The sequence below is a fragment of the Hoplias malabaricus genome, chromosome 5 (assembly GCF_029633855.1).
Source record: "Hoplias malabaricus isolate fHopMal1 chromosome 5, fHopMal1.hap1, whole genome shotgun sequence".
NCBI lineage: Eukaryota > Metazoa > Chordata > Actinopteri > Characiformes > Erythrinidae > Hoplias > Hoplias malabaricus.
Genome location: NC_089804.1, coordinates 1,969,108 through 1,991,607, shown reverse-complemented (window position 1 = coordinate 1,991,607; position 22,500 = coordinate 1,969,108). Strand labels below are relative to the sequence as shown.

At 41.6% G+C, this 22,500-nt stretch overlaps 1 protein-coding gene across 1 annotated transcript; it reads left to right on the top strand.

Moving 5' to 3' along the window:
• The first annotated feature begins 3,513 nt into the window (after positions 1-3,513).
• Positions 3,514-19,277, top strand: LOC136696403 (polymeric immunoglobulin receptor-like). The gene is made up of 11 exons (XM_066670794.1): positions 3,514-3,825; positions 6,415-6,735; positions 8,449-8,778; positions 11,026-11,334; positions 12,165-12,470; positions 14,362-14,463; positions 15,495-15,800; positions 16,321-16,452; positions 16,977-17,026; positions 17,122-17,181; positions 18,835-19,277. Exons 1-11 carry the CDS (start codon positions 3,777-3,779, stop codon positions 18,868-18,870), a joined length of 2,001 nt encoding a protein of 666 aa, XP_066526891.1. The 5' UTR covers positions 3,514-3,776; the 3' UTR covers positions 18,871-19,277.
• The last annotated feature ends 3,223 nt before the right edge of the window (positions 19,278-22,500 follow it).

Sequence of the window (22,500 nt, the reverse complement as noted above, 5' to 3'; positions counted from 1 at the left end):
AGTTTTGACTTATGATAGTTATGTACTATTTTAAGTTGAGAAACTTTATTCTATTTCCCTTCACAGAGCAGTGACCCACTCCCCAGCTTTACTTCTGACAGACTCTGCCTCTCTGAGATGCTGTTTTTAAATCCAATCATGTCACTCACATGTTGAATCTGATCCTTCATTTTTACAGCATTACACTCTTTTTCCAGTGTTTTGTTTCCCATTCCAAGTTTTTGGAAAGTGTTCCTGGCATCAAATTCAATATATGTAAGTATTTTTAGAAAAACAAACTTTTATTTTAATGAAATATACAGTGCATCCAGAAAGTATTCACAGCACTTGACTTTTTCTACATTATGTTACAAACAAATCCTTGAAGTCCAAGGAATTATCAGTAGACCTCCAAGACAGGACAGTATAGAGGCACAGATCCGGGGAAGGACACAGAAACATTTCTGCAGCAATGAGCACAGTGGCCTCCATCATCCATAAATGGATGGAACCACCAGGACTTTTCCTAGAGCTGGCTGCCTGGCCAATCTGAGTGATCGAGGTAAAAGGACCTTAATCAGGGAGGTGACCAAGAATCCAATGTTGTTCTGTGGAAAGAGAATAACCTTCCAGAAGGACAACCATTTCTGCAGCACACCAACAATCAGGCCTGTACAGTAGAGTGAGCAGATGGAAGCCACTCCTAAGTAAAAGGACAGTAACAGCCTGTTAGGAGTCTGCCAATAGGCACCTGAACAAATTTCTCTGGTCTCAGTGTCATGTCTGGAGGAAACCAGGCATGCCTCATCATCTGTCCAACATCATCCCTACAGTGAAGCATGGTGGTGGCAGCATCATGCTGAGGGGAAGTTTTTCTGCAGCAGGAACTGGGAGACTAGTCAGGGTCGAGGGAAAGATGAATGCAGTAATGCACAGAGACTTCAGGGCATTCTTGACCTCATCCTGGGGCAAAGGGTCAGCTTTCAACAGGATGACTCTAAGCACGCAGCCAAGACAACGGAGTGGCTTTGGAACAACTCTGTGTTTGTTCTTGATTGGCCGAGCCAGAGCCCAGACTTGAACCTGATGGAACATCTCTGGAGAGAAAATGAAAATGATTGTGCACTGAAATTCCCCATTCAACCTGAGGGTAGAGTCGTTATCTCCCAGTGGAGGAATGGACACACAGCTGTGGATTTGTTCAGATCTGAAGGGAGAGTGGAGCTGGATTTTAATGACAGTGCTGTTTATCTCAGGGGTGGTTTGTTCTGGTGAAGACACCACGTCTCTTACTTAGCATTTTGATGTGAAATGAAATGTGAAGTGTGCTCTGTGAACTCTCTGTAGGTAAAGATAAATGTGGGCTCTCTCTTGAATGAAGAAACTGTGAAACATCAGCATTAGACACACGTGAAGGCCAAATTTAATGTGATTTGTGTGTCTTTACTTCTATACATTAATTGCACAGCTGTGTTATGATTGTTTCTTTATAAATTTTAGTCATTTATATGTTGTTGATTATTTTATTGTTTCCTGTCTCTATTTCTACACTTTAAAAAAAAAAAATTATTGCTTTTCTGATTTTGTTGCTTTTCTGTGTTTTATTCCTCTGTGAAGTACTTTGTGTTGCATTTGAATTGTGTAAATCACTTTACTAATTAAGCTTATTGTGGTAATTTTATATTTAATATTCATAGGGTGATGTGTGTGTGTGTGAAGCTTGTGGGGGATATGGGTTTCACATGGAGCACAAACTAAAAACAAAATGAGTGATTAAAGGTAAAATGTTATGTTAATGTTTATTTCATTGTCTGTTTACGTGTTTTAAAAAAAGAATCAAAGAATACATGTGACATTGGACAAATGTTAGCACAGTCATCTTCACAGTTGTGTAAAGGCTTGTGATACAAGTTTCTTACAAAATAAAAGTTGTCCATATGCAAAAGTGGCTATAGGGGCTAAACACACTGGACACGAGACAGAGGCTAAAGGCTAGTCAGGGAGGCTAATGGCTAGGCAGGGAGGCAAAAGGCTAAACACAGGTCTAGAAAACATAAATGCTACAAACAAAGGATAAACATAAAGCAAGGGACTAAACAATGAACAGAGAAAGTAAACCAGGACACGAGCCAATAACCAAACCCAAACCAAACCAAACCCTGGAGAAAGAACTATGAAACACCAACTGAACACTGACAACAGACAATGACCCACAGACATGGACTATAAAAAGACACCTCAAACAAAGAAACACCTGTAAACTAATTAAGACGTTTAATTAAGACACTAGAAACACAAGGGAAGGGTATCACATGACCTGGGAACAAACAGGAAACAGTCACATGACAAGGGGAGCACAAACAAGAAACAATACAAAACAAAAGACAAAACCACTTTACAATCTCTCTAGTCTTTGTTATTTTTAGCTTCTGTCATGGTCCCATTTTAAGTTCTTGTGTTTCTGATTTCCTTCGTTGTATTGTTTTTTGGTTTATTTACATTTCTCTCTGTGCTTTGTGTCTCATACTTTCTTGTAGTTTCTTACTCCTGTGTGATTTTTGTTTGCTTATCTTTGTTTATTAAAATGCTTTTTGTGTTTACTCCCGTCTCCACGCCTGAATCCCTGAGACACTGGGTCACATTTTAAATGATTTACTAAATTATTAACAGTTCCTTTCACTCAGCAAATGAATGGAAACGTACAGAAAGACGTCACATTCCAGTGTGTCCCCTGTAGAGGATTATTGTGTGTGATTCAGTGAGGAGTTGAAGTGTTATCATCTGTAGCGTGAAACAGCACCAAATAATTTACATCAGACAGTTGTTTTTATTCAGTCTCTCAGTCAGCGTTCACCATAAATTAATAATATAGAAGTTAATAATAAATTAACCATAATCCTTTCAGATTTGAGCAGGTGACTACAGTTACACCCAGGTCTGGTGTTTTACAGCTGGACTGAGACTGAGTTGAGGAGGTAAAGGACCTTAAAGTCTGTACTCCTAGCTCTCTTTAATATTCTCTGTACTTCACAGTCAGTCCAGACTCAGACAGACTGGAGTTTGTGATTAAACAAAACAAGTGAGTACTACAGCATTCTTTAATATTAACTTTAAACAGAAGTACTTTTAATAAAACTACATTACAATTATTTATCTAAGTGTTGTATGAAATCCTCTAAAACCATGATATAGTTTACATTGAGTACGTTACTCAGATTATATATTACACTCTCTACAGCGAATACTGCCCCCTACAGACACAGAAAAACCTGTCAGGTGCAGCTCTCAGCCTGTCCACCAGAGGTCCTCCTCCCCTGAATATTAACCACTGTCCCAGCACCAGTTCAGTCTCACACACCTGTCTCCTATTGTCCCTCATCAGCTTCCATCCAAAGTCCTCTCCCTCACTCCACTCCTGTAAGATCTAACAGACTTAGATAAACACTCTCTCTCTGTGTTTCTCTCTCTGAGTGAATAGGGCGGCCCTCGTTACACCCATCACTAGTGTGACATTAGCCAATAAAGGAATAGTGCTCTCCTCCAAGTGTGTTGAGCTCCAAACAACATTTTAAAGAGCGTCAGCAGAAAGAGAAGCAGAAGTGTGTTCCCTGATGTGGTGAATGAGCCGGAGTTAAATACAGCACTCACACCTCCCTCAGTCTCAGAGTGGACACGGGCGACCGATCGAGAACGAGAGAATGAGAAAGAGAAGTTTTCTCAGGATGTGGTGAATGAGCCGGAGAGTTAAAAACAGTCTCTACCCTTCTCTGTATCAGTGAATCAGTCTGGTGTTGAAGATGTTGCTGTGTGTGTATCTACTCTACTGTTTGCTGCAGGTGAATTCAGGTGAGTTCTACAATAACTCTGAGGTGTTCTTCATGGAAACAGTGTCCACTTTTACTGCAGTGAACTGGACAGAACGTGTAGGAGGTGTATGTTTATGGGTTTATTATTATGATTAATATTATTAGTATTTTCTATGGTTGTGTCCTCTGTGTCTCTCCTGATGTCAGTCCTGAACTCTGACTGCATTCTTGGGTGAAAATTAACTGCTTGTTGAATGTTGGTGTAAACTCTGGGTTACTTTTAAACATGTGTTATTTATCTTTGCCTTGATTCAGAAAATGAACAGAAATGATCAAAGAAAGTGTGAGGAGAGCTTCTGTTGACTACATTTGAGATTTTACAAATGTGAACTTATTAATTATTATTTAACACTAATTCACTGCTGAATGTAACAACTCTGTGGCTGAAAACTCTAAATAAAAGAGCAGCATGGATCCTGCTTTACTTCATAATTATAGATTTATCTTAAATATGTTTTAAACTAATTATTTGAACAATGTCAGTCTTTCACTCTAACAATAACAGTGAGACAGTTGTGGCCCATGTTCCAGAAAACCTCAGTATTGATCTGTATTGATCTTATTAGATCTTAGAGCAGTGTTTAATAAAGTTGATCACATTTTAATTCACAGAATTTAAAAGTGGGTTAGTCTCTGTGACTCAGGGATGGAATGTTTGTTTAGTGTTTTTTGTCTCAATGGAAACTCTTTCATGAAAACAGTAACATTTCTAGTGGAGTTCCACAAGGTTCAATCTTAAGGCCTCTGCTCTTCTCTTTAAACCTGTCAGCCCTAGGTGATTTCATCAGGAAACATGAAGTACATTTCTACAGCTGATGACAGCTAGTTATTGTAACTCCTTCTGAACAGTAAAACTCTGACAGGTGTTCGGCTGTGGGTCAGATTTCTCTCAGTGGATGTTGTGAAATGTTCTACAGTTAAATCAAGAACAAACTGAAACACTGTTGAAACTAAAACTCAGCAAAAGCAGATTTGTGAGAAACTAGTCTCCATTGTGTCATTTCCCAAATCTGAGAAACAAAAGCATGGTGTAACATTAGACTGTGCTCTGTTTTATTCCTCATGTAAACACTACACTACAGTGGGGTTTTCTCTCTGGAGAAACTCTGCTAAAGTGCTGCACAGAAACGTGTTGATGTGTTTGTTACTATCAGGACTGATTACTGTAATGTCCTCTGAACTGGGCTTCCTAAGAACACTGTCCATCCTTTACAACTCCTCCATAACACAGCAGCATCAGCAGAATCTAACACACACTACACAGAGCTCCTCTCGCTCCCGTTCTGAAAGAGCTCCACCAGCCCACTGTGTCTTTTAGGAGACATTTTAAACTCTAAATCTTCCTACAGCTCCTGTTTACCACAGAATACAGTCTCTGTTTATGTTCCAGCATGTAACACTACATCTGTAGATCCTCCTTCATGATCCTTCAGTACAATGTAGTAAACACAGAGAGGCTCTTTCTGTGATTATATTTCTGAACTGTGGAGATCTGTTCCTCTTTTAATCAGAGTCCAGCTCAGTGCAGGCTTTTAATAAACATCTGAACACAGCTGTAAATTAAAATCCTTTAGTTTTATTTTGATGTACAATAGTAATTAGAGCTATGGTTACACATTAAAAATGTTTATTAATCATTTTATGTAAAACACTGTCAGCTGCTGTGAATAAGAAAGGTGTCCTATAAAGATCTTTATTAACACTGTTTTCCTAATATTTTTACTGAGATCTGCTACAAATGTTGAAATACGGTGTTGTGTTGTAGTCAGTAGTTTATTAGACTTCATCTATTTCCCTGTGGTTTGTTCACTGTCAGAAAAACTGTCTCTGTGGTGGAACCCTCAAGAGAACACACTGTGTATCTTTAATTAGGAACAGAACTGTACCATATTCTATTGTAGCTGTAGATTTTAAAGTTGTGTTGATCACACCCCGTTTCATCTCCAGGACTTTTATTGTGTTCTTTTATTCTCCACAGTTGTATAATGAAAGATTACAGAGATCCCCCTCTCCTTCTGGAGAAGAGAATGTAATGAACCTTTAGGAACACAACTGGACTCTAACACCATTGCTGTACCTTTAAAGACACACTACACTGTTTTGTACCATTGTTTCTGAGAGTGAAGCTGAGCTTGAGCTGATAAAACTATTTGTGATGAAGCAGAGGTCAAACTGAACTCCCCTCCATTTAAAGTTTATCAGAAAACTGTAGCTGTTTGGACAGAACGGATCCATCAGCTCGAGCAGAAACAAGGATTCACCTTCTGAAGAATCACGTATGATGTGTAATAAATGAGTTATAAACAAGTCTGAATGTCTTTCACAGATAAATGTAATCCTGTGTGAAACAGCTCCAGATTGTTCTACATCAAATCTTGGCTGTGGCTCTAAGTTGTAGGCAGTTGTTGTTGTGTTGTGGTTGTTGATGTGGTTGTTTCAGATGTGAGCGGGTGAATCACACACAGCTCTACACTGACGTCCAGGTTTGGTGATTTACAGCTGGACTGAGACTGAGCTGGAGCTGAAAGAGTTAAAGACTGTAACACAACTTCTGCTCATTTTTCTGCAGGTTGTGAGGTAGATCGAGGTCGGAAACCAGACATCACTAAATCAGTTGGAGACTCTGTGGTGCTGCCCTGCTTCTGTAAAAACCCCAAGGATAAACCACACACAGTACAGTGGGGATATACAAAGACTTTCAAACTAGGTGTTTACAAACCTGAAGTAATGGTGTTTCCAGAGGACGACAGACAGAGTCAGCGCTACAGAGGCAGAGTAAAGCTACAGAACCAGAATGCTACAGATTTATCTCTGATCCTCTCTGACCTCACTGAAGAAGATGGAGGAACATATCTGTGTGGTGTCAGCGCTGTCAATCTTTATGTCAAAGGTAAATCTAACAGAAACACAGCATATGAAATACATCACATAAAATAATCTGGTCTTTTGTGGCCTTTATTAGAGCAGTATGTTTGTGGATAGATGGCGTACAACAGGGGAATGTGTTGTAGTCTGTTCCTGCTTCAGTTCCATTCCTCCTCTCTGTGATCAGTGTTTTCTGTGAATGATCATCACTTCCTCCTTCAGTCTGAGGAACTCTTCACATTAACGGCTGTAATCCAGTTCTAATGATGGTAATAAATCAGTAACTAGCCCTTGTTGATGTGGTAGCTCAGTGTTTATTAAGCAGTTATGACACAGTAACAGATGCAGTGTTAGTAATTAATAATCCAATCCTCTGCTCTCTAATAGTTTGACTTGTGTTCAGTTCAGAGCGTCCTTCCTCATGAAGTGTGCACTACCTGCTGTGTGTTACGCTCCTGAACTGATCAGTGTGTTTCTCCTGTAGAAAAATAAGATGGAGCTGGTGAATGGTCTGTAGCTGATAGACTGAGTTACTGATGCACTTCTCCTTTATTGTGCTGCTTTGTGTGGAACACACTTCTTTTCCATTCTTTCCTTTTACTTCGACACGTTCAGCCTCCTGCTGTGTTCAGAGCGTCTTTACATTATGACCATCGTTACCATCATTAACCACTAATTACTACTTCCTGTGTCCCTCCAAACACTGATCTCCTATTGGTCCATGGGTTACACTCTGAACTCATGATTAAAGGCCTGTGTGCACTGAGGGGGATTTATTAATCTGGTTTATTTGGAGAAATGTAAATGAACTGGAGCCTCTGTGGAACTGATGGTGTCTTTTACATCAGACTCCATTTTTCTGGACGGTGAAATGCAGCATATGATTTGTCCTTTGATTTTAGCAGATCTTTGTCCACAACAAAAACTCACCGTCCAATCGTCTTAGTCTCTGCCGTCACTAAAGCCACAACCAGCCAATCAGCTTATTGCGTTTGTGTCTCAGTGCCCGATACTCTCTGAAAGACTTGTGCAGAGACACTGACCACAGACCTCAGCACTGGACTGAACACACCTGCCTACAATGTGGCCAAAAGTGTGTGGACACCCCTTATAACTGATTCAGACTGGGCCCCACACCGCCGAGAGTCTGAAAGAGAGCGCTGGGTATAAAGTGTCTCATATGAGACGGTGAAACTCTCTGTGATTCTCTCTGTTCTCCAGAGTCAGATGAGGCTGATCTCAGCGTCTGTGTTTTTCTCTGAGCATCAAAAGAATATTCATCATTTCAGAAAACACATCTTCTCCAACTCTTTAATTGTTGCTGGAACCAGTGAAACACTGCAATAAAAATATCACATTGAGTCTGTGTAGAGTTTAACTAGTGCCAGTATTTCCCCGGTTTATGTTGTTGATGTGTGTCACGTTCTGTGTGTAACAACATTGACTCATTTCTGTGTCTGTTCTGAAGTGGACCATGTCTTAATTCAATAATGGATCATCAATAACTGATTAATAACATCATTAATAACTCATTCCTGACCGTTAACGTGATGTTGTACTTCTCTGATTGACCTCTCACTAAAGCAGTAGTCAGTAAACTGTGATTAAAGCAGGGATCAGGAGCGACAGGTTCCTGTTGAACTGATGTGAACAGAGGACTGAACAGTGTGGTGTAAATCAGTGAGGGATGTTAATATGTTGTAGACTGTAGAGTGATGGTGATGATGTGTTTGTGTAGATCTACAAGGCTGCACCGTGCTGGGTTCTGGTGAGAACAGGTTCACCAAATCTCCAGGAGAGTCTGTACTGCTGCCCTGCCCCTGTCCCAGTGACTCCAACATCACACCAAAGACAGTCACATGGAGCTTCTCAAAGGAAGAAAAGGGTGAAAAAAAGACCCCAGTGTCTAATGTTACAGAGTCCTACAGGAGCAGAGTCTGGACGTTTGATCAAGAAATGTCCAGGAATTTCTCTCTCCTCGTCTCAGACCTGACTAAAGAGGACAGCAGATATTATTTCTGTACGGTCTACGAGGATAATCCACTATATCTCTTACTAAACATCACAGGTCAGTCACTGAACTCATTACATAGTGTCATCATTTCTCTCACTGACTCAGCACCAAGGTTTGATCCAGAATCCTCTCTCTCTCTGGAAATGTAGTAAACACATCTGCTGTAATTACTGAAGTGGTGATGGAGAGTCTTGTCTGATGTTGGCTCTGTGTGAGAGGACACTGGCGTCCTGCTGATTGTCCTCTGTTTCTCCTCGTGTCTCATTTATGTTTCCTTTGTGTTTTGTTTATTCGGTTCTGTTCACTTCATAAAGATCAATTAACATATCTGAGCGTGGCATGTTTGTGTCCTCTGTAAGTGTCGGGCGCTGTGTTGTGTGTGTGTGGTGCTTACCTGCTAGCTCTGCTAATACTGTTGTTAGCTGCTGTGAGAGTCTTCACTGTCTTTGATCTGAAATGACTCCCTGAGCCTCTGAAGTTACGTTAACAGTAAAAATGTTCAAGTTGTAAATAAATCTGTACAGTGTCTGTTGTAAAAGCACTTCAGCAGAAAGCATTCGTTTCTCAGAGCGACACGACACAAAGTCACATTAATGTTAGCATTTAAAGGTGTAGTGTAATGAAAACATCACGTTTCTCTGATTCTCCACTGAACCCAGATGCAGTCGATGGTTAAAACATGTTCTGAGTCTGAGTTCTGCTTCATTAATTTAGATAAAGATGTTGCTAAGAGCTAAGGTTAATAAAACACAGTGGAAGTCAACAGCTGCCTAAATGTTCCAAAGAGTTTCTGTAAAAATAACAAATAAATATCACAGAAACCTCTCTCACACCACATCCAGGTCTTACACAAGATCTCACAGGAAACTCAGAGTGTTAAAGGACTCAGTGTAACACACTAAACTCTAAAACTGAACTAAACGTCAGAGCCATGGGCCACGACTTCAGACTCAAGCTGCTCTTCACAAGGCTGTGATCAATTAGAGACTGATCTCAGATCAGAGTCCATCACATTGATGATGTCATTAAAACTGATTTAAACTGATGTCATTAATGTATTTATTTGTTTGCTGTTGTTTTGTTAAAGTTCAGAAACACAGTGAATTTACAGATGTTATGAATGTGTGCCTTTAACCATTAAATTGTTCATTTCCTAAAAAAGAAAACTATGGCGTCAAAATAGGATCAAAATGTTTGAGAAGAAAGCAGATCCCTAACTGAGAAATTAAAGTTTGAAAAGGAGAGGACTTTTACTGAGTTTTAAAAACAGGTTTGGAACAGAATATTCCAGTGTTTCCTCGTTTATGTTGTTTGTGATTTTCATTGTTTCTTCTCAGTTACACTTCCCTCAGCCTCACGTTCAGTTCAAAAAGCTCCTCCCCTCTGAGCTCTGGCCCTGTTTGGACGGGAGGGCGGGATCTAGTCAGCCATTGGCTGCTGGATATAAGCCCCTCCCACCAAGTACCTTCTGTACTTCATCAGGAGAAAGATGAAAGGCCTACGTAACTGGGAGTTCAGAGTAAACGAGTAAAAAATCAAAACTAATGTCTGGGCCCAGTTCACTAGGATTTCTCTCGCTCTGCTCAAGGCAAAGAAACAGGACTCTGGGGTGTAGGCAACAGAGAGATTCCAAACGTTAAACATCAGGAAAAAATATGAGGATGTTGCTCTATTCCTGCTCCATAGTGGGGTAACACTGACTTATTTCTGCTTTTACAGTTACATTATTTAAGGTGGAACTGACTAAATGCAGGAGAGCGCTAACTGAATGAAAGTAAACACAGAGTGAAAGTGCTACAAAACTAAACAGCTCCAGTTACAAATGAGTTTCTGTGGGAATTCAAACAGTGAATAAACAGACAATTTCACTACAGTCGCGTATAAACTACATTCGTTCCACATTAAAACACACATAGCTTTAAACACAAACAAACCAGAGAGAGCTGCAGTTCCCCAGAATTGTTGATGTTGCCTTTAATGAAGTTTAACTAATGTTTATCTGAATATTCAATGATGTTTAGTACATTTTATTAAAGGTAATGTGGACAATTCTTGGAAACTGCTGTTGTCTGTGGTTTGTTTAGGTTCAGAAGCTCTCTGCAGTAATCAGTGTGTGTGAGTGTAGTGTAATGAAACTGAATGTAGATGGGTCTGAAAGGACAGACAGAGCACAGACATCAATAAAACAACAGGTAGACGCTGACTGCACTTGGCACTGGTAACTGTAGCAGCTCAGGTGGAGAACACAGGTCTCTGTGCAGATATAAGAACTATTTCTCAGTGGTTGGTTTGTTGTTTCAGGCTGCGCTCTGCTGGAGAATAAACAGACTGTAACCATCAGTAGATCTCCAGGAGACTCTGTTCTTCTGTCCTGCTCCTGCACTGAGCTGCAGGACAAACCTGAGACAGTGCAGTGGAGAACACCACACCATGGAGATCTCCTTTCTACTGAACTCCCTCAGCGCTACAGCAGCCGAGTTCAGACGTTTAACCACAACTCTCCAGGAAATCTCTCTGTTCTGATCTCAGACCTGACTGAAGAGGATGGAGGAAGGTATTCATGCTGGATAAACCAGAACCAGTACCGCCACTTCAACCTCAGTGTGAAAGGTACACTACTGGAGTCTCTCTTATTATCACACACACACACACACACACACACACACACACACACACACTAACCTCATACAGATGCAGTCACAGAGTCTTCAAAAGAATGATAGTTTCACAAAATGATCAAGAACAATGCCACAGAAATTTGTCAAAACATTTATCACCAGCAGCTCACTTTTGGTCAAAGGTCAGTGTCTCATTGGCAGTTGTTTTTGTTTTTGTTACTAAAATGGGCTCAGCACTGTTCTTCTCGACCAATCACTGACTTCACGTGAAGTCTGTAGTTGAACCAGTGAATTTTATCAACTGTTTTTGTAGCAACAACAATGAAGTGGGTCCAGAAGAGGCCTCTACTGATAAAGCCAAGCAGCAGTTGTGTACATGAGTGTATTTAGAGAGATGCTATTGGGATTGTTGGAGATGTAGCATGTAAAGATCACATGGAACTGGTGGCACTGAGCATGCATTAACGGTGCCAGTGGGGGCTAGGTACAGTCTTAGTCACCAGGGAGGACAGTGTGGATTTACGGTTGTTGATGGTAAAGGGTAAAGGACTGTGAAGCTTGGAGGGGGGTGGGTCTGGGACGCCAGACTTCACTGTTGAACATTCTGGAGGTGTCCTGGGCTTAATTCAGTGAAACACCAATGAGAGGAGGTGTCTACCTGATGACCCCTGTGAAGAGCTAGTGATACAGTGGGTGGTGTGTGTGCTCATGGGCGGGGCTTGGGTGTAGAGGTTAAGGAGCCGGTTACTGATCAGATCATAAATGACCACAGCCACCTTAGTGTTGAAGTGTAGGATTGTGACATTGTGTGTGTCTCTGCAGTCTGCACACTGTCAGAACCTCAGGAGAAGGAGATCAGTAAATACCCAGGAGACTCTGTTCTCCTGCCCTGCTCCTGCACCGACCCCAACACCAAACCTCTGAGTGTGAAATGGCAGCGTGGAGACTCAGGTGGGACTGAGGTGTCCAGTGGAACAGACGGCTATAATGGTAGACTCCACATGTTTAATGAAGGTCTTCCAGCAAATCTCTCTCAACTGATCTCCAACCTGACGGAGCAGGACCAGGGCACATACAGATGTACAATCAACAACAACCAGTCCGTCAGCATCACACTCAACGTTAAAGGTAAAGTAGCACTGAACTTTAAAGTAAGTAGGAGCTCATCTTTAGCTGATTACACTGTGGTGTGGTGAAACTAGCATCAGAACTTCACCAAACCTGCAGCTACTGAACCTTTAACACTGAGTTTATTTGATCCTGAGGAGCCCCTCCTTCTCCCCCAACATCACAGAGACATCAGCCTGTAGTTGTAATGTAAAATAACACAAAAGATCTCTCTCTCTCTCTCTCTCTCTCTCTCTCTCTCTCTCTCTCTCACACACACACACACACACAGACACACACACACACACACACACACACACACACACACACACACACATCATAATCTAATCTAAAGTGATACTTCATCTTTTTGTTTTCATTGAACACAGCGACATTTTAAACCTTTTTTGTTTTAAATTTTGAAAAATGCTCATTAAAATCCAGTGTCTCACTTCAGTAGAATGTTTCATTATGAATTTGTGTAAAGAACATTTCAAACTGTATCTGTGTTAAAATACAACAACATCATGGAATATATACAATTAATAATAAAAACTAACTTTGAATTAAATTATGAACAAAATGCTGTAAAATACAGAATTAAATAAACAAATAGAAACAGAGAAAGAGAGGAAAATGACACACATAATGTCTATTGATTTAAGAATATAATCCAAACACTGGAGTTAGAATTCTAGCTCTTCTCTGTGTGTTTAGAGGGAGATGAGTGTGAGTCACATGACGCACTGGAGAGAGGGAGCCCTTCTTCTACTTTATTATAATAATCTCAGTGTAGTTTTGATGGTGTTTTGAACTAGAATCTCCTCATTCACTGAGTCACAGTTTAAAGGAGAGCTGTAGAATCAGACACAGAAGCTTTAACAGAGAAAAATAAAGCTACACTGCAGCTGAATTTAATCCTCCTTCTGAACTCAACAGCAGTGACACTGTGTTTACATCGCGACATAAAACCACTAATATGTCACTAGTCTCAGTAAAAAAGACTGAAATACGGGAGGAAGTTCGAGCCCTGCTCCAGGTCACTGTCTGTAAAGAGCTTGGTGTGTTCTCTCTGTGTCTGCATGGGTTTCCTCCAGGTGATCCTGTTTCCTCCGATAAACAGACATTAGCAGGTGGATTGGAGACTCAGAAGTGTCCATAGGTGTAGTATAATTGAATCAGATTTGTTCATAATTCAGTGTAAAATACATTTTCTTGTTTCACACAAATGACACAAATGATAAAATATAATGTCAGTGTTGTGATAATTTACTGAATAAATAAAGCCTATGTTGTCTACACTGGTTACTGTCCGTGAGTTGTTGGACACAAACACCAGAGACACATCGCCTGCTGCTTGGGTGATGATGAGTGGTTTATCACTTGTGGTGTGCACACAGTCAGAGACGATATCTAACACATTATTTCTACCTTTTAATGGCGTTAAGAAGCCACCCATTGACAGTGTCTCTGTAAACAGTTTTACACACGAGGACATTCTTTACCAGAGGCACAAAGATATTCATCATTGAGCTGCTTTAAAATCATAATCATACTTGATGTGCCATAACAACTATGTTAGCGTTCATAAACCAGTTAGTGTTTAGCGTCTAATCCCTGATTCTCAGTCGTAATGAATTCTGGGGCCTGCCAACAACGCCCTGAAAACACAGATATTATATTTATCTCACAACACTTTGCTCCCTCACTGTTTTTTTTTCTTTGTTTTCTCTTCTCACAAGTTCAGCCTGAACTAATTGTAAATGTATAGCATGAAGTACAATGCTTTAGCAGCAATGTGTAAAATGTTTGTAAATTAATTTGAAAAAAGTGCAAAACTGAGGACCTACAGAAATGCCAAACAGCAGCTGTGTAGATGACCTAAGTTAGAACATTGTGTGTGTCTCTGCAGTCTGCACACTGTCAGAACCTCAGGAGAAGGAGATCAGTAAATACCCAGGAGACTCTGTTCTCCTGCCCTGCTCCTGCACCGACCCCAACACCAAACCTCTGAGTGTGAAATGGCAGCGTTACTACAAAAGCCTACTCCTCGAAGGCCTTTGTGGCATTTGCTGGCTGCTCAATAATGGCGAGGGCAGGATTAAAGCTCTCACAGGGGACAGCATTTCATAAATTAGTCCTGAAAGAGAAATGTAAAAATCTGACTCTGAACTGAGGTAGAGGTTGTGAGGTTAATCCTGCAGATCGTTTTAAAAGGTCTGATATAAGAGACACAACAAAGGTTTCTACGGAGCCCCTAAAGGGACTGGGGGGGGAATAAAAAAACACTATTGATTTTGTGTTCCCTTTCAAATATTTTGCGTTCCCTCGCAAATACTTTGTGTGCTCCTTAGTACTGTGCTTGCTGTTGATTATGTGTTTGCTGTGCGTCAGGTGAACTATGGAGCAGCTCGTTGAATTTTTCTTTGATCTTGGACTGAAATATAAAGACATAGCATCTCTTCTCAGCAGAAAACATGGATATGTTATTGGGGAGCGCCAACTGAAACGTTTGATGCTGTGTTGTTAACTGCTATGAAATGAGGATGAGAGAGTTTAAAGTGCAAGCGCATGGACAAAGTGAACAGTACAGAGACACAGACAATGAACAGTTTCCAAACAGTGGGAGAGAATGGAGAGTGAACACCTGAATAAATGTGTAGCTATTGGTAGTGTATTGGAGTAATGTGTGTAAAAGTTTCTGGCAGAAAATGGTATCCTTTTTACTGCAGCTTTTAAAAACAGAATTCCCAGATAAAACGAAATGCACGGTGTAGCGACCGGCTCTAGCTTCACAGCCGTGTCTGGAGTCAGTGCGCTGAGCAACATCTCTGTAAAAATCAGTCCGCAGTGTGCCCTGAGATCTCTGTGTGTTAAGCCACTACCGGATTTTTAAAAGAGACTTTGCTTGGTAAAGGTTTTTCGTTAAGATTCTTATCTTGACCCCTACCCCAGTCAATAAGTATTCAGACGTGTCATAAGACAATAAACCACTCAGCAGTTATGTTCATGAGTGTAGTTACAGTAAGCTGTGTGTCTCTGCAGGCTGCACACTGTCCGAACCTCAGAGGAAGAAAATAATCAGATCTCCAGGAGACTCTGTTCTCCTGCCCTGCTCCTGCACCGACCCCAACACCAAACCTCTGAGTGTGAAATGGCAGCGTGTAGACTCAGGTGGGACTGAGGTCTCCAGTGGAACACCACTCTACACAGGTAGAGTCCACATGTTTAATGATGTCCTTCCAGGAAATGTCTTACTGCTGATCTCCAACCTGACGGAGCAGGACCAGGGCACATACAGATGTACAATCCACAACAACCAGTCCGTCAACATCACACTCAACATTCAAGGTAAACTGACACTTCTCTCAGGGCTTTGCCACTTCATCATTATTTTATCACACTGCAGCGTAACTGTCAGATCCTGTCCAAAAACTGAACTAAATACTCTCTATTTCACAATCTTGATGTTCCTAAACTGTGCTGCAGTCCAACGGACACATCTCTAAACAATCTCTAGTTTGTGACACTCACTAAATATCCATTAACATTTTGCCAATACTAGTCTACACAAACAAATATAAAGGCTAACATGAAGAAACACCTGTGAGCTATAGGTCACATGATCCCTAAAAGCTCACAGGTGTGGGACATAGCTACAGGACAAGGGACCAAAACACACAGGACAATGACTAACCATGACACGTACAGAGTTATAAAATGCCAAAGCAGTGTGGACTTTAGATTTGTTTTATACTTTTTCAGTTAAATTATTTACAGTCAGTAATAATTCAGATAACACTGCAGCATGGATTTGATTTGAATCTAATCCATCTAATCCATTTTTATATACAATATGTATTTTCTGCAGATCTATCAGGAAGTGCTTCCTCTCTCTTAAGGGACTGGAACCTCATCATCATCATCATCTTCTCTGTTTTCTTACTGACACTGCTCCTACTGCTTGGAGGAGCTCCTTACAACTTCTGGAAATTTGGAAAAGGTACAGCAGAATCAATTAAAAATCCACAATAACACAGACATACAGCTCTGTTATCACCATCAGCTCCTCACTGTAGAAATCACTTAAAGTAAGAAGTAATAAAACCAGGGACATTTAATGTGAACCTGGAATAGAACGCTGTAAAATTTAGTTCATGTCCTTGGTCATTATGTTGTGGACAGTGATGTCAATGACCAGGAAAATAATCTTCAGGAAAAAGAACATTTTACACATTAGACCCTACCATCACATGTAATGCACATGTAATCCAATGGAGTGTAGAGTGAACAACAAGGTAAAACTATATGGATGATGCAAGAAAAATGTTCATTGAATGTCTGAAAGTGGTCTTTTATCTTTAGTCAAGAGACAGTTCTGCGATAAATAAAACCTTGGGGACAGTTTTCAAATCGGATGCAGAAGGACAATGTTATGTTCAGGTTTATTACACAGTTCATTTTGTTTGTGTAAAGAACAGTGCATCTGTGAGTGAATATAAATGAGGTTACATTCAAACTCTACAGGAAGAAGAAAGAGAAGTGAAGAAGAAACTAAATGGAGACCAAAGGACACGGTAAAAAAGATCTACTCTAAATAACACTTCCACCAGCAGCAGGAAGATAACGTGTCTGTGTTCAGTAACGTGTTCTTACGTTTTACCTTCTTCAGGATTGGACAACATTCACAAGTGTAATTTACCAAGAAACCTGTAAATCAACACAAGACCAGGTACATTCACATTTACACACTTTGTACAAAACAAAGGGTAACGTTTCTGTAGTATCCTCATGATAATGTGTGTCTGGGAAATGTACAACTTGAAGATGAAGAGTTCAGGTTCAAATGCAAGGTTTGCCAAGCCACACCAGACTGCTGTAATCTGAAAGTGGCCAAAACTGTATTCAGAGAAATCTATAAAATCATAACAGTTTCATTGGGCACTAAATATAACTCAGTCTTTGTTCCTCTCACAAAGAAAAAAACAGAAGAAATTAAAAACACCAAGAAAGAGTTGTTGGAATCATATGAAACTAGATCGCTTTATTAATCCAAGAAAGAAAGTCACATATTACAGCAGAATAGTAAGATCAAAACGAGATCAAACGAGCAATAAATAAATAAATAAGTAAATTGTCAGGGATCACAAAGCGGACTGACGGAGGCGGACGCACACGCTAAAACACAGATAAACTTTATTTACAAAAAGGAATAACAAAACAGACTAGGACTGGGGCAAAAACCAAAACGAGGGAAAGTAGAAACAAACAGACATGAGACTAAATGACGACAGGGAAACAGACAATGACAGGAAACGAAGCGAGACATGAACGAGACAAATCGAGGAACAGACAAACTGACGGGAGCGATACTACTTAAGAAACAACGGTGTACAAGACACAGTCAAGGTGAAATGTCCGACCAACAGGAGAGACACAAGGGAACTTAAATACAAGACACAGACAAGATACACCTGGACAGGTAACGAGGGGGCAGGGTAACATGAGACACAGACGAGGAGGCGGAACAAAGGCGGGACTAGGGCAACAACAAAGAGCCATGTGCTGAGAACAAGCACATGACGGGGAAAACAGACATGACAGGACAAGGGCGTGACATAAATAAAGTATCTTTCAGTAACTTTTAGTAAAATAGGGGGAAAAAGATATTTTTAACTAAAATATCAAATAAATGAAGGATTATTTTTATTATCATTAGTATTATTTACATATAACAACTCTATGAACATGTGACAGGTGGATAGAAGGGTCATGTGATAGTAAGAGGGATTCTGGGTAGTTTGAGATCAGGATACACAGTGGGTTCAGAGGAAGGCGTGACAATAACGTACAACATAAAGATGATGTCAGGTTTCATATGAAAGGTTTGCAGAGCCCTGCCAGAATATAAGTGTCTTTGCAAGGAATAAGGAAGTCACATAAATATTACACAGGTGACGTACAGAATGTGTGTCATGTCCAAGGACTGTCTCAAAATGTCCAAAGAGTGGCAGAGTATAAATATAGAGTTAAAGTCACTCTGTAAACAGTGATAAAAGTACAATGTACAATGTGCTACTGTGATACACAGGGTGGTAGTACCTTGTGCACTGTGTGCTACATTGTGCCCTACACAGATTAAGATTTCCCTTTACAGTACTATGGATAGTAGACTGTGAAAGAAATCTGCTTCTTCATGTCCTAAGTTCAGTGTAAAGTTGTTTTTACGAGTTTGTAGTTGAGGTGGAAGTGTGTTTCTGTTTCTCACACACACCCTTTCACACGTGCTGAGGTCAGGGCTCTGGAGAGGCCTTGTGAACCATGGCAGCAGTTTCTGTTATTGTTCTGATCAATGTTTTTCTCTTGCGTCTATTTTCTTTTCTAGTTTTCCTTGATCATGCCACACACTACTGACCCATAGTGTAGAGTCGTTATCTCCCAGTGGAGGAATGGACACAGAGCTGTGGATTTGTTCAGATCTGAAGGGAGAGTGGAGCTGGATTTTAATGACAGTGCTGTTTATCTCAGGGGTGGTTCGTTCTGGTGAAGACACCAGGTCTCTTACTTAGCATATTGATGTGAAATGAAATGTGAAGTGTGCTCTGTGAACTCTCTGTAGATAAAGACAAATGTGGGCTCTCTCCTGAATGAAGAAACTGTGAACCCTCAGCATTAGACTCACGTGAAGGCCAAACTTACTGTGATTTGTGTGTGTTTACTTCTATACATTCTTTTCACGACTTGTGTTATGATTGATTCTTTATTAATTTTAGTCATTTCTTTATTGTGGATTATTTTGTTTCCTGTCTCTAGTTTTACACTTTTTTTAACAATGTTTTTTGTTGCTTTTCTGATAGTGTTTTATTCCTCTGTGAAGTACTTTGTGTTGCATTTGAATTGTGTAAATCACTTTAAAAATAAAGCTCATTTTGGTAATTTTATATTTAATATTCATTGGGTGATGTGTGTGTGTGTCAGGATCGTGGGGCGGACTGACAGAGACGGACGCACTCACTATAACACAAAATATATTTATTTATACAAAAGATAACAAAACAAGGACAGACAGACTTGGATCACACAACAGCATACTTAGACAAAGAGAGCTAAAGAGGGCATATGGGACAAGCAGACTAGAGAGCTAATAGACTAGAGACAGAAACCACACGTACACAAAGCACAGGAAAGGAAACACTAACAGACCAGAGAGAGAAATAGACAAACTGAGCACACGCAGCAAAGAAAAGAAGGAAACAGACAGACATACCTAGGAAAAGGGAAACAGACCAGAGAGACACAAACTTACAGACTTGATAGGGATAAGAATGAGGAACCGACAAGACAAACAGACCAGAGAGAGATGAGCGAATGAGTAATGTCCAACAAACACACACAGAGACAAGGGAACTTAAATGCACACCACAGACAAGAACACCTGGGAAAGATAACGAGAGGGCAGGATTACAAATGAGACACTGATAAGGACGAGAAACAAAGGCGGGACTAAGGTGGAGACATAAACAATAACAAACAGAGCCATGTGCAAGAGCACATGACAGGACAAGGGCATGACAGATGCCCCCTCCTAAACGTACAACTCACGGGGCACATACACCTAGACCCCCCAGAAGCTGGCACACAAGAGAGCACGGAAAACAAGGCAGAACAAGACAATAGAACAACAGGACAAGACCGGAACAGACACAGGAGCTGGTGACATGACCGGAAACAGGAGACTGGACTCGGGACAGGACAGGAGAATGATAAAAGGGAGCGACAGGAGACAAAACTGGAGAGCAGACAGGGGACTGAACAAGAGACTGGACAGGTGACTGATAAAAGGGAACAGGAGATGGGACTTCGGACTGGAACGGACTGGAGAGGACTAGACAGGATGGGAGTGGTGTCACAGGACTTGACATGAGATTGGGGTTGCACACTGGACGGGAACTGAGACAAGACTGGGCACTGGACATGATTAGAGACTGGGGACTGGAATGGAGACAGGACAGGTGACAGGACTGAGGCTGGGTACTGGGACTGGACGGGAGAAGAGACAGGAGACAAGACACTGGACAGAAATGGGGACTGGACAGGACTTGGCAGGGGAACAGGAACTAGGACATTTACAGGGACTAACACAAACAAGGTGACAAGGACTGGGACAGAGACAAAAGCAGACACAGGTACAGGGATGTGGACAGAGACAGGGACTAGAACAGGGACAGACAGAGGAGCCAAGACAACAGGGGAGTGCCCAGGACTGGCAAAAGTCTGAGGGGCCATCCTGGGTACAGTTCTAGGGATCTGCCCCGAAGTCCTTGGGGCCGACCTAGGGGCATGAACTGAAGTGGCTGGGGCCACAGTCACAGGTGAAGAAGTGGACGAAGCCACAGTCACAGGAACAGAAGTGGCAGGGGATGCCACCAGCACACGAACATGAGTGGATGAGGAAGCCGCTAACTCAGGAACTGAAGCGGTGGAGGTCGCCGCTGACACAGGAACCGGAGCGGCGGAGGTCGCTGCTGACACAGGAACCGGAGTGGCGGATGTCGTCGTGTACACAGGAACCAGAGCGGCGCAGGTCGCCGCTGACACAGGAACCGGAGTGGCGGAGGTCGCTGCCTTTGCAGGAACCGGAGCAGCGAAGGTCGCCGCCTTCACAGGGACAGGAGCGGCAGATGCCGCCATCTCGAGAACAGGAGCGGCGGGTGCCACCTTCACAGGGACTGGATCGGCAGATGCCACCTTCACAGGGACTGGAGTGGCTGGGTTCGCCACCTTCACAGGGATAGGAGTGGCTGATGCCGTCTTCATAGGGACAGGAGAGGCTGATGCCCCCTTCACAGGGACAGGAGTGGCTGATGCCGTCTTCATAGGGACAGGAGAGGCTGATGCCCCCTTCACAGGGACAGGAGTGGCGGGTGCCGCCTTCACAGGGACAGGAGTGGCGGGTGCCGCCTTCACAGGGACAGGAGCAGCGGGGTTCGCCGCCTTCACGAGAACAGGAGCGGCCTGGTTGGCCGCCTTCACAGGAACAGGAGTGGCCTGGTTGGCCGCCTTCACGATAACAGGAGACCCTGCAGAGACACTGGGGTTCTGGTTCCTGGAAGAATCTTGCTCTCAAGTGTTCACTAAAGGTCTCCACAATAAGATGCAGGGCTTTTTGTCCCAGCACTTGATCTGCCCACTGCAATGCCTCCGCTTTGAGGAGGGATCTCATAAACATGATTTTAACAAAGTCATGTGGAGCAGGAACAGTCAAGTAGTTAAAATACAGTCTGTATTGTGTAAGTAGGAAACCCTCAAAGTTTGAACTCCCCTCAAAATTCAGGGGGAACTCCCATAAAGGACTGCAAAGGACTTGATCACACACCTTTACAGCTAGTGATTCCTGTACCTTACTGAAAGTCTCCTTGAAAAAACAGTCCATGTTAGCTGCATCCTTTGTTTGGTTGGACATTCTGGCAGGATCACTATAACACAAAATACTTTTATTTATACAAAAGATAACAAAACAAGGACAGACAGACAGACTTGAATCACACAACAGCATATTTAGACAAAGAGAGCTAAAGAGGGCAAATGGGACAAGCAGACTAGAGAGCTAATAGACTAGAGACAGAAACCACAAGTACACAAAGCACAGGAAAGGAAACACTAACAGACCAGACAGAGAAATAGCCAAACCAAGCACACACAGCAAAGAAAAAGAAGGAAACAGACAGACATACCTAGGAAACAGGCCAGAGAAACACAAACCAACTTGATAGGGATGAGAATGAGGAACCAACAAGACAAACAGACGAGCGAATGAGGAACAGGAACACGAACACACACACACACACACACACCACAGACAAGGAACACCTAGGACAGATAGCAAGGGTGCAAAGGTAAAATGTTATGTTAATATTTATTTAATTGTCTGTTTACGTGTTTTAAAAAAAGAATCAAAAAGAGTACGTGTGACATTGGACAAATGTTACCAAACTCATCATCACAGTTGTGTAAAGGCTTGTGATATAAGGTTCTTACAAAATAAAAGTTG

Coding starts and splice junctions, on each gene's coding strand:
- LOC136696403 (XM_066670794.1), top strand. CDS start 3,777: ATGTTGCTGTGTGTGTATCTACTCTACTGTTTGCTGCAGGTGAATTCA. Junction 3,826..6,414: donor TTTGCTGCAGGTGAATTCAG/GTGAGTTCTACA, acceptor ATTTTTCTGCAG/GTTGTGAGGTAGATCGAGGT. Junction 12,471..14,361: donor CATCACACTCAACGTTAAAG/GTAAAGTAGCAC, acceptor GTGTCTCTGCAG/TCTGCACACTGTCAGAACCT.